At 36.3% G+C, this 12,540-nt stretch overlaps 1 protein-coding gene across 6 annotated transcripts in view; it reads right to left on the bottom strand.

Moving 5' to 3' along the window:
* The window catches only part of KIAA0825 (KIAA0825 ortholog), a 398,694-nt gene that overhangs the window by 176,970 nt on the left and 209,184 nt on the right, over positions 1–12,540 (bottom strand). For all 6 annotated transcript variants that reach the window (XM_045848391.1, XM_045848392.1, XM_045848393.1 and 3 more), the window contains one exon: positions 11,321–11,415. In XM_045848391.1, coding sequence (XP_045704347.1) covers positions 11,321–11,415 — 95 coding nt within the window. The remainder of the gene's footprint in view (positions 1–11,320; positions 11,416–12,540) is intronic.

Genomic DNA, 12,540 nt, shown 5'->3' with positions numbered 1-12,540 from the left:
GGCAAGTATTAAACAAGAGGAGCCTGAGATGCCCACTCTCCTTGTGCTGAGAGTCTGGGGAGACAGATAACCAAAAAAAACATGAGTGAACATCCCAAGAATTCACAGGCTGAACAATAACATGTGTAACAGTCTATAAGTGCCATGAGAACTTGAAAAATGGGAGATGTTTGAGAGCTATGGGACTGGTGAGGGGCTTGAATGCTGAAACTGGCCTGGTCTTAGAAAGGCAGACATGGGGGATGACAGTGTTTCATCACGGATGCTGATGTCATCTGCTCAGACTTCATGTCTAGATCCTGATTTCCAAGTAACTCACAATCCACTGCTGAATATAGGACCTGGTGCACAGCAGCTTCTTTTTTATATTTATTGATTGAATGCCAAATATTGTCCCTCTGTCCACTCCTTCCCTGCCTTGGGCTCATGAATAGCCAGACATCAGCTTCCTGAGTTCATGTTCTGCCTTGAACCCATGCATCACACACACAGCCAGCACTTTAATAAAAAGCGCTCTAGATGTCTTTCTCATTTCTGTTCTTTCTCCTTGGTCCATTGTTCCCCATTTTTTGGTTATCAGGATGCTTGGGTTGTGCCTTACTATTTTGTCCCTGGCCCCATGTTTACTCTGAAAATGAGGACCAATTAATAGGTAAAAACATACCTATTATTTATAAACCATTCTCTGTGTTCCAGACCTTGTGCTAAATATTGGTTGGGTGTCACCCTTTTTGATTAGCCCACTTAAAAAGAAGGGTGCTCTTATGATCTCTTATTACAAGCAAAAGAAAAAGGAGGCTTAGATAAACCAGTGGAGGGTGATTTTGAATCACAGGTTCTAATACTCCAGAGTGGACAAAGGGTCCCCTAAAAAAAGGATGTATTTGGTGAATGGGAGGGTCGGAAGAAGAAGGCCTTGAAACTAGGGCTGAGTTTGGGTCTAGTGCAATAACCAATGTGCAGCCACATTGAAGTTTTAAAGCAGAAGAGTGGCAGGGAAAATTGATACTTACAAATCTCTATATTTCACTCTAGCTTTTATTCCTCTGACTATCTAGCAATTTGTAAAACAGTTTGCTTGTGCCCCTTTTATGTTCCACCTTCATTCTATCAGCATCAGGAAGTAATCTGCACATTCATGGAGTGTGATATGGAAAACAAAGCAAAGCAAAAATCTGGAAGTAATAAAGGAAGGGCTAGCTAAATTGTGCTTCAGTGATTTGGTATAATGTTGTCATTAAAAATAAAATTATGCCTTTGCATGAATGAATGACAACATAAGTTTTGTGAAAACTGTAGAGCTCACAATGGTAGGAGTTGACTCCCCCTCACTGTGACTGGGCCGAAGGAGGTGCATGTTGTGTGCATTCAAAGAGGATGAAGAGAAATGAAGAGCTGGAACAGGATCGTGGGATTCACTTATAAACATGCTATTTTTGTGTTTTAACATGCTAGTGTTATTTTCTACAGGTTTTAATAACAAAGGAACATTTAAAAATAAAAACACATTAACCCAAAAGAGATAAATGGGTTAAAAGTTAATGATAAACAAGACATCTAGACATCAGTGGATGAGGGAACTGGAGTGGGGCATTGGGGAATAAAGAGTAATGGCTGTGAGGAAGGTTGAGAGGACATTTGGTGTCCAACAGAATATAAATGACCAAAAATGGAAACTTTGCAAAGTAATTCAAGGTTTCTAGGCTGAGGCTAGAAAAATGTTAATGTCATAAATTGAAATCTCACAACTCTAAAGAGGAGGCAGCCTTTTGATGAAGATAATTATGATGTTAGAGCTTCTGTATGAGTTGAGAATTATTACATTAAAATATTATTATAGTGCAAAATCCAAGTGTGTGTGATCTGGAGTCTCATTAAACAATTAAAACTGGAGCCTCAGATGACTCAGGGGCATAGTTTTAGACATTCATATCATCGAGTCTAATCCATTCTGATGACATGCATTATTTAGCTAACATAGCATTTTTAAAAACAGAATTTGATGTTTTTATCTAAGTATGCAGTCACTTTTCCCTATTGTATTATACCTTGCCTTCACATTTTTATTGGTCCAGCCCCTAAAGGCATTTGATTTTGATACCTGGGGTAGTCCCTTAAAGCTTTCGAAGTAGTTGACTATGGAAAAAGAGGCAGGAAGGATACAGAGAGTATAAGAATGGAGGACTGAGGCAAAGGGACCTTTGCAGTATCTGAGGAAACAGTGAATCAGAACATCTGTCTTTCATAGAAATTTCAGAAACTATATAAGTGTAACTGGGTGTGGGGCAGAGAAAATAATCAATATTAGAAGGGAAAAAAATCCCCAGATCTGAAGAAAATCACAATATTGCAGAGGCCTACTCAGTACCAAGAGGAACCAAAGACTCATACACAGATATAATCTCATTTCAGAATGACCAGGAGGGGAAAGTTATTTTAAACATCCAGGGAGATAATAATGGGGAAGAAGAATCAGTCTGGCATCAAATTTCTCATAAGCAGCATAAACACAGGAAAACATAGTTTCTTTAAAAATTTAAACTGAGTACAAAGGGCCAGCAGAATGGAATCTTTTGGGAGTGATTTTGATCATGATGACTGTTAAACAACATTATAAATTTGTTAAAACTCAGAACTATACATCAAGAAGAGTGAATCTGACTTTATGTAAACTTAAGAAATAAAACATTAAAAAAAAACCCAAATTCATTTAAAAATAGGGATTATACTATGTCACGCGAAGGTAACCAATAGAAAAACTGAAATTAAAATGTTGTTATCAGAAGGGGAAGGGAAAGGAGAAGTTAGTATAAGTTAAATTCTCTATTTTTCATTGCAAGGAATAAATAATATTAATACTTTTTTAAAAATTATGAGTATAGTATATTGCTTATATTTTTAACCAAAATAAATAAAAACAGAAATGGTTCAAACAGTTATACCTGGAGTGGGATTTGTGTGCCTCAGGAGCTAGAGAAGGGAACTCTTATATTTTATATCTTATCTTCCAATACCACTTGAAATAATACATGTGTATGCATTGCTTATAGCTTTTACAAAATAAATTTCAAAATTATATTAATACAAATATTCTAAATATAAAAAAATCTCAATTTAATAAATTTGCCCCAGACTTCATAATCTTATCATTACCTTTCATATTATCCTATTACCTCAAGGTACCTTTATAGTATATGAAGCTGCTACAGGTGTCCAAATAATTTCATATACAAGCCATCAGAAATGTAATGTAATAACAAAAATGTTATAAATGTTAATATTTAAAGTGAATAATATTAGTTATTCAGATGTGTTATTATATTTAATTATGTTTAATAGGCATTTTAATTTCACTTATAATTTTGTCATAGTAAAAATATCTTCAAAGAGATAATTTCCTCTGTTTATATTAATATAGCAACATAAACAAACAGTGATATTCAGTGATGACCAATAAGCCTGTAAGTAGTCAATGGCCTTTTCATCTTCAGCCAAACTGAATCAGTGAGCCTATGACAGCTACTCCTGGCGGAACCTATGCAAAACCTTTTTGTAGAAAAACATCACAAATGCTTTGGGATCTGCACAGAATTTGACAGGGGGAAGACTTAAAGAATAGTTATCAGAAAAAAAATGTACTCCATAGGAGCAAGTTTTTAATAGCTTTTGATCCGTTGCAAGAACCCCAAAGTGCCAGTATGTGAATGCATAATTATGTAGAAGAAAATTCATTACAAAGTGAATTTTGGTTCAACTTGACAAGCAAAAAATTCTCCCATGGCTGCCTTTGAGAAAATTATTATACCTTCCTTTCATCAAGATGTTGCCAATTCTGCATTTCTGTCAATAGCATTTAACATATTTTTTAGGTTGTCTGATTTCTACCTCACTAAAGTAATGGAGACCTTTATTTAAATCACATCCCTGCCCTAACTTGCATAACACATACACATAAAATCTCTCCATATCTAAGAGAATCACTCTGCATCCCCACTATGGTAGCTGTGGAAATGTACCACTAATATCTGCTACAGTTAGCATGGTGACCAATGGCCCTAGTTGTCATTCCTCTGCATTTACCATTGCAATAGTGCTCAACCCATGCTTCTCCCAAGCTGATCTCAGCCAGTGTCTGAGCATGGTGGAGGTGCTAGTGCCATTCTGGTCCTGCAGGACATGAGACTCTCCAGTGTGTGACTGTAGCTCAAAGAAATCCCCATCAGCCTTGTCAAAGCTTTCTGAGAACTATCCTGCTATCTGAAATTCTTCCTATCCAATTCTCCTTCCCCCTCTCCTTTCACAGGTACATACCTGTAACTTGGTCTGAAGAGTTTTTTTGCTGACTCCTCCTTCCTACTCTTTATTTTTTTTGTGCATTCCCCTGTAGTCACCTGTCCCCCGCCTCCAAAATAAAACACAAACCCTCTTGTAACTCTAATCCCATCATAGCACCTGCTTGGAGGATGTGAACCAACACATGCACTCTGAAGAAATGGTGAGCATGGCACTTCTCTAGCAGGGTGTCCAAACTTTTGACATCTCTGGGCCACACTGGAAGAAGAGTTGTCTTGGGCCACACATTAAATACACAAACACTAACAAAAACTGGTGAGCAAAAAAAGGTTTTAAGTAAATTTATAATTCTGTGTTGGACCACATTCATAGCCATCCTGGGCCACATGTGGCCCACAGGCCACTGTTTAGACATCCCTGAAAGAATACCTGGGTCACACTGTCTTCAAAGAGAAAGAATCATACCTAACATTTATGCAAATTAGGAAAAGGTTTAGCAGAGCTGCCAAGCCTCCTGGGGAATATCTTTTATATCTCAGATATGGATTCTCTTTCTCAGTCTCCAGCCATAATCTCTAACCTGATCTTCCCTCTTTTTAGTATTCTGTCCCTCTACTCTAGCTGTTATTAATGTTCTAAAGTAGCTCTCTGTTCTTGTCATGCTTTTGTACTTAAAGACTTTGGTGATTCCCCCAAAACTAACTAGTAGTCAAAGTCCAAACTTCTTAGCCCTCAGGCCCTCCACAACCTAAAAAGTCAACTTAGCTCTCAAGTTTCAGCTAGAAGAAAACTCTTTTTTTTCCAAGGCCAGAGACAAGAAGCAAAGGATTAGAGATGATAGAAAGCAAGTTGAGGTTTAGGAAGAAAAGTTGGGAGATTTACACAGGGTGGGGCAAAAATAGGTTTACAGTTGTTTGTATGGAAAACAATATAATAAATAATAATAAAAAATAGACTCTATTCATGTAGTCTCAACTGTAAACCTACTTTTTCCCCACCCTGTATTAGATGGCTTTATGAGATAGGTCTTGTGACAACCAAAGTGAAAGTTCAAAATGAATTAAAAATTTTATGGAGTAGCACTCAAGGGCCCTTTAATTATATGACATTCTCTAGTAAATTGTTACTTCATTCTAAATAAGTGTATTTCACACAGTAAATACTCCCAAGTATTTGTTTAGTGAATAAAGTAAGCAAAGCTCTAGAGAAGTGGCAGAGGCGAGTGGTTAAAAACATGGACATGGGCCAGAATCTGAACACCATCTCTTGGAACTCTGTGCCTTATCAGGAAAATGAGGATAATATAGTACTTCCCTTATAAGGTTATTGTAATGCTTTACAGTTAAATACATGTATGTAATTCACTTAAATTATGCCAGCTATGGCAAGTGCTATCTCCATTTACTATCTTCTTTATCAGTATTATTTTATTACAGTGAATATACAGCTAATAAAAAAAAGTGAACAAGGGGACAGATTCCCAGTTCCATAATGAAGATCTAATGTACCGCATGGTGATTATAGTTAATAATACTGTATTAAATACAGATATTCCTCCACTTATGATGGGGTTACATCCTGATAAGTCCACTCGAAGTTAAAAATGCCTTTAATACACCTAACCTATTGAACATCACAGCTTTGTCTAGCCTACCTTAAACATGCTCAGATGTTACTAATATTAGCCTGCAGTTGGGCAAAATCATCTAACACAATGAGTACACTGTAGAGTGTCGGCTGTTTACCCCTGTGATCACATGGCTGAGAGAAGCTGCAGCTCGCTGCCTCTGTTCAGCATCACGGGGAGCATCATACTACATATTTCCAGCCCAAGTAAAGATCAAAATTCAAAATTTGAAGTATGATTTTTACTGAATGCATACCACCTTGCGCCAGAATAAAGTTGAAAAATCAGCTCATTAAGTCAGCTCATTGTAGGTGGAAGATCATCTACACTTGAAAGTTGCTAAGAGAGTAGACCTGACATGTTCTCAAAAAACAAATGGCAATTATGTGATGTGATGGAGGTGTTGGTTAGCCCTATGATGGTAATCATTTTGTAATATATAAGTGTATCAAATCAACACTTAAAACTTAAATTTATACAATGGTACAGGTCAATTACATCTCAACAAAACAGGGCAAAAATTTGACCAGAAATATGGTATAGTAGATAAAGCACCAGCTTCAGGCAGAAGACTTCAATTTGAGTTCCAGATGTCATTTAAGATCTGTGACTTGGCATGTCATTTAATGTTTTGCAACCTCATTGGTACCTGTCTCTCACTACACTGCTGAAGTGAAGGTCAAAGGAGATTTGTGTGAAAGTACTTTATACACCGCAAAGGACAAGATACACAAGTTATCAGTCAGAAAAAAATACACATGTGTGGGTTTGTTTGGTTCATGTACTAAAGCCCTAACCTGTGGAAATCCTGAGGATCAGAGTGTTAAATTTATACATCTGAAATAAACATTAGACAATCTCTGCAAAAAAAACATGCCACTTCAGGATTTAAGGATGGGAGGGAAGCCTGCTCCTGTTTGAGAAGATGGTGGAGGTGAGTAGTGAGTCACTGAGTTTGAGGCCTTTCAGTGGAGGAGGGAAGAAAAGGGTTTCTAAGGAGCTAGAGCACGAAAAAAACCGTATTTGAATGTCATGGTAAAAGTAACAGCACAGAGGTGTGTATTCATAAAATCAGCTTCCCCTTTCTCTTAAACCTACCTCTCCATAACCAGGCAGCCTGCTGCTACATCAGGAATTTACTGCTGTGAGCAACTATAAACACTGCGTAATGGCAGCACTGCCTGAGAACAGCATTGGAGAGTGCAGTGTGTGTAGTTACAGGCCAGAGACTGTTTTTGACTGCCTACACACACCACAGGGCGTACACACTATGATCTGATACAGTGCAAAGGTACTTCAATAATTATTACTATTAAAAACAATCAACTCCACAGATCAACAACTCTTTTAAAACGTGTTTTCTAACCTCTGTTTCCTCTCAGATATATGGTTATTGTCCACCTGGAAAGGGCCCAGAGTGATAGCCAGAAATCTGCCACCACCACCCCTTCTGCTGTTGCTGCCATCATATTTAATTGTTTGCTCAACTTGAAGCCAAACTCATATGCAGTATATTTAGATGGTTAAAAAAGCATAGCATTCTACTGTATTCACAGATTACTTTCAACACCACAATTCTTGGGAATTAGTCTGGAATAAATAAGGTAAAGAAAAAAGAAGCAATGTAAATTTGTCCCAGTGACAAGGAAAACAATATCAAAATGGCAATCTGGAGATTTGCCATGAATGAAGGAATATACAGTGTTTTTCAGTATGCTCTCCTGCAAATGCAATCCCCGTCTCTTTCGCCAAGTCTGGATTTATTTTAAAGTGGGTGAGAAAGCAAGTAAGAAACTAACAGTAAGAAACTGAAAAGTACCTTTATAATTTCAAAAGATCAATGCACAATCTTATATAGCATTAAAGGTAAAGATGTAAAACTGATATATATGTTGATTTTCTGAACCTCTGAGAAGTCTTTTTTCTCCACAATGGCTAACTTTCTAAGTTGAAAAACATATAATTAATATGTACTCAGGTTCTCTTTTCTGAGGTCTTGGCAACTGCATTATTTCCTCAAATGCCTTGACTAAAATCACAAATTTACAAAGTCTTGGCTGAATACTTTTGCCAGCTAACTCTACCTTAAAATTCTCAATCTGTGTCTTTAGTATCATTTAACAAATACTAACCTTATCACCCAAATGCCAAAGAACTTCTGAACCATGGAGCATAGAACAGACTTTGTTGCTGAAGAGGTTATGGCTTGAAATGGATCAACTAATTAAAAATAAAGACCAGTGCTTTGTGCTTTTAATCTGAGCCAAACTTTACATAATAATACTAAATGGTATTTTAAAATCTGCAGCTTAATTAACCTGATTTTTGTCCAAATTTGAAAAATGAAGAGAATGAATATGCATACAGATAATTTTTTACTTGAGATTTTTCCAGAGTATATATCATACGTACATTACGATTGATCAAACATCACATTTAGAGAAAGCCTACCTTGTGCTCATCTGTCAGGAGCTGACTTTTCTCTGCATTCCTTATTTGTTTGTTAATTAATTTAACAAATATTACTCAGAACCTGTTATATGTCCAAGGGTTGTTAGAGGTACGGAAGACATAGAATAAGGTGGGCTCAGGGCTATTCTCATGGAGTTTGTATTCTACCCTCAGGGTTAGGATTAAGAGACAACAAAACACAGAAACTAAGGTCTCAAATAGTGATAATTCAATTAAGAAAGCACGGCATTTATCTTTCTCTGATCTCACCTATATGTGGAATATAATGACCAAAGTAAACTGATGAACAAAAATAGAAATATAGGCATGGACACGCGGAACAGACTGACAGCTGTCCGAGGGGAAGGGAGACGGGATGAAAGTAGGTGAAGGGGTTGGCCAAAGAACATATATGCATAACCCATAGACACAGACAATAGTGTGGTGATGGCCCGAGGGAAGGGTGGGTGGAGGCTGGGTAGAGGTGGGCAAAAGGAGGGAAAATGGGGACATTTGTAATAATGTCAACAATAAAAATAAAGTTAAAAAAAGAATGCACAGTAAAGTAGAATGCTAGGGTTACTTGCAGGGTAACTTTAGATGGGTGGTAAGGAAAGGCCTATCTGAGGAGGTAGCATGAACCCTAGATGGACAAGATGGCACCAACCACGTGAAGAGCTGAGGGAAATGCAATTACAAAGACCATAATGGGAAAGAGCTTGAAGAATCCAAAGAACAGGAAGAAGGCAATGAACTTAGAACATCCTGAAATGAAGGGTAATGTTTTGAGATGAGGCCTGATAATGAGCAAAGGATGTAAGATGGCACATTTAACACTGATTCTAAAAGTTTAAGGTTCTGAAGTTTCATTTTCAAATAACTATGTTGTCAAAAATTCAATGCACTATTTTTTTTTAAAAATCAGCATTTTCAGATAAGGCCAAACAAGAGAGTCTTTTAGAAGAAACACCAAAAACGATTTCCTTACCAGTTCAATATTGATCAAGTTTCATAAATAATGTTCTGAAAATAAATGGGAATGAGCTAAAGGAGATAAAAACTCTCAGGTGTCTTCCATCCTTTTAAAATAGATCAGTTATGTTCACTGTAGTTTGTGGTGTATAGTAGTTTGGAGTAGAATGCTTTGTGTATCATTCTTCAAAAATCTAAGGTTCTTATTAATATGAGATTCTAGCTGTTTCTATTAAAAATTCATGACCCTCTTCCCAGAGAACTGTTTTGACCTGTTACTTCTGGCTAAATATGTGCAAGTTCTTTTCTTCCACTCACTCCTACACATAACATTGCATACTTTAGGGAAATAGACTTTAATAGCTATTAACCTAATTGAAGTGTATCTAAAGTTGTTAAAAATAACAGTATGCAATTTTGGTGAAAACACAAATTCACTCAAAATATAATATTGAGTGAATTTGTAAACGCAGAGCAAACTCAGTAAGTTTTGAAGGATGTGCTGCCCCTAGAGTACAAGTTAGTGGATCGGAAGCAGCAATTTACAGCTGAAGAAAACTTAGTAAAATACCTTATAATGTAGTTAACATATTATAAACCCCAAACTTTGCAAGTAGCAGGAAACAAATGACTTACCTTTCCTAGTTTGGTTCCAGATACACATTTAACATTGTGTAAATATCATGTAACCATAGGTTCAACACAAGATCTGGCCTCTCTTCCACCAGTTCTACCTCCCACCTCTCTACACAGCTTTGGGACACGACAGGAGCACCCCTAGGGCACTAGGCATGAATAGGGTGCATTCTGGACTACTGCCTGCCAGCTGGTAAGCTTGTTGGGAAAAGGCTCTGCCCTTGATATAGAAGCTTCTGGATTGTTCAGCTTTGGACATGGTGAGTGAGTGAACTTCATTTGGGGGTGAAATATTAGAAATGCCATTGTAGCTGCACGTTTAAGCTACAGTTGTTATTGGCAATAAAGCTGCCTTTTTTTCCCCTCGTAAAAGCATCCTTCTGGGAAATACTGGAGTTTCTCTTTCCCTCTTAAGATATTTCTTATGGGCACCTAGATTTCTCAAGGATAACTTGACAACTGTTCTGTATCATTGTCACTACTGTCTTTCAGAAAAAATGATACTTAATATATTTTTCAATAAACACAGAAATACATTCTACATCATGAAGATTATATAGACTTTTCATATGTAACTATAAGCAGATTATACTTGAGTAACAAAAGGTGTCTCATGCACACATATTTTATGTGAAAATGTGATACTTAATAGAGAAATGCGATTTATAAAATTTATACCTTGCACACTTTTCACTGAAAACTTTAAACATATTTTTAAAACCATATTAATTAATCCAGAATATAAAGAAAATGTTCATACTTTTGTGCAAAATAAATTACATGGTTAGATTCCCAGGCTGAAATAGAATTTTTCATCAGGTTGCCCTGGAGTGTATGTGTGTTTGTGTGTGTAAAGTACTGTGCAACTGAGGCTATAGCGAGATAGAGCCACAATAACTAGCTGAAAAGCATAACATTCAATCACGACAGTTTTACTTCTATGTTTCCCCTGATTAGACTAGTTGATTTGGCTTGACATTTTGTATGCATTCATTAAATTACTGTTTACTGTTGTAAACAAAGGCATAGTATTATAATGGCATTCAAGTCAATAACTTCAGCTGTTTACAATACTGAGCTATTATATACACAGTCAAAATATTTAAAATTCAAACTAAAATCAAATAATTTCATTTCAGAAAAATTATACTGCCTTATGCAAATGCTTTATGTAAAAACAGCAATTAGAAAGTATATGCTATATAATTTCAGATCTTTATACCTATACACACACATAGTCTACATATAAAGGGATATATATATATATATATATATATATATATATATATATATATATTTATTTATTTCTCCCCCAACCAGATCCCTCACTCTCAGTCCTACCTGTTTTTGAGCAGTACACTGAAGGTCATCTTATCCAGTCCCAGATAATTTGGCAGCAAGTTTGACCAACTCCAGTTCCATTTTGTGATGGCTGACTGTTGATAAATGAGAAGACGCTATTGTTAGTTATTAATCAGAGTTAATATGATCAGTAAATTAGAGCTCCAGCTGTGATAGACTAACTAAGAAGGAGGGGGGTCCAGAACAAGGACTTAGACAGATAACATCAATCATGTCCACAGAAGAAGGTTTTTATTCCAATAAGACAGCAATTAATTTATAAATCCATTTGGGGATGTAGTCATTATTTATAAAAATATAAATCAATTTCTTGAGTCGTTATTCTTCCAAGTGCTAATGGCATTTGCCCAACAAGTTTCTCTGAGAGGGTGACTCTTTCAAAAGTGAAGCAAAATAATTGGTAACTTTTTTACATATCAGTTTATAGTCTTTTTTAGCACCCAGAAGTTTGACTAAGAAAACAAACTTGGAAGTGCTACAACTCAAATTATAACACTGCTTAGTTAGAGTGTGATATTAATGCTATCTTTTTGGTTAAGAATGCTTTAAAGGGGGAATTATAAGGGCTTCTAAGTGGAAATAACGTGATTCTTTTTTTTCTAATTTAATAGATAATTTCACAACAGAGTAAGGAGAAAAATTACTGTGAAAGATAATGTCATATTTCAGAACTGAATAAAACATGCCATTTATTTAAATGAAGTGAGGATAATTGAACAGCTACAATGATTCTTTATGGTTTGGAGCAATCTAATGTACAACTCAGGAAAGCAGCCAATACGCTCAAACTTATAAGATCTATTTGGTTTTAAAGGATTATAGATGCTTATGCTCCTTAAACTAAATAGTTTTGATAATAAGAGTACAGGCTGATATTTAAAATCCAACAAGAACTCTGCTCTGTCACCTGCTGATTAATGGAGCGATGCAGTCCTGTCACAGAGCAGAAGAATTCTGCCCCGGGTTGTCAGCATTTGAAGGTCTTATTCTGCACGGTATTGATGAGTGTGGACTGCGGCTGGAACAGGCATGGCAAAAATATTATCTGCATCCCGAATTAGGCCATTGTTTTAATTCTTATTTTCGTAAGAGCTCTAGGTCAAGCAATCCTTCTCCTCTGCCCTGTTAGTTCAAATAGTCTGTCAAGAAGCTTCTCAGAAAAGCTACCAAAGGAATGAATTTGAAAGCAAAATCGACTT

The sequence above is a fragment of the Phyllostomus hastatus genome, unplaced genomic scaffold (assembly GCF_019186645.2).
Source record: "Phyllostomus hastatus isolate PE091 unplaced genomic scaffold, TTU_PhHast_1.1 phas_contig_58, whole genome shotgun sequence".
NCBI lineage: Eukaryota > Metazoa > Chordata > Mammalia > Chiroptera > Phyllostomidae > Phyllostomus > Phyllostomus hastatus.
Note: the sequence above shows the minus strand (reverse complement) of the source record. Positions and strands in the feature narration are given on the sequence as shown.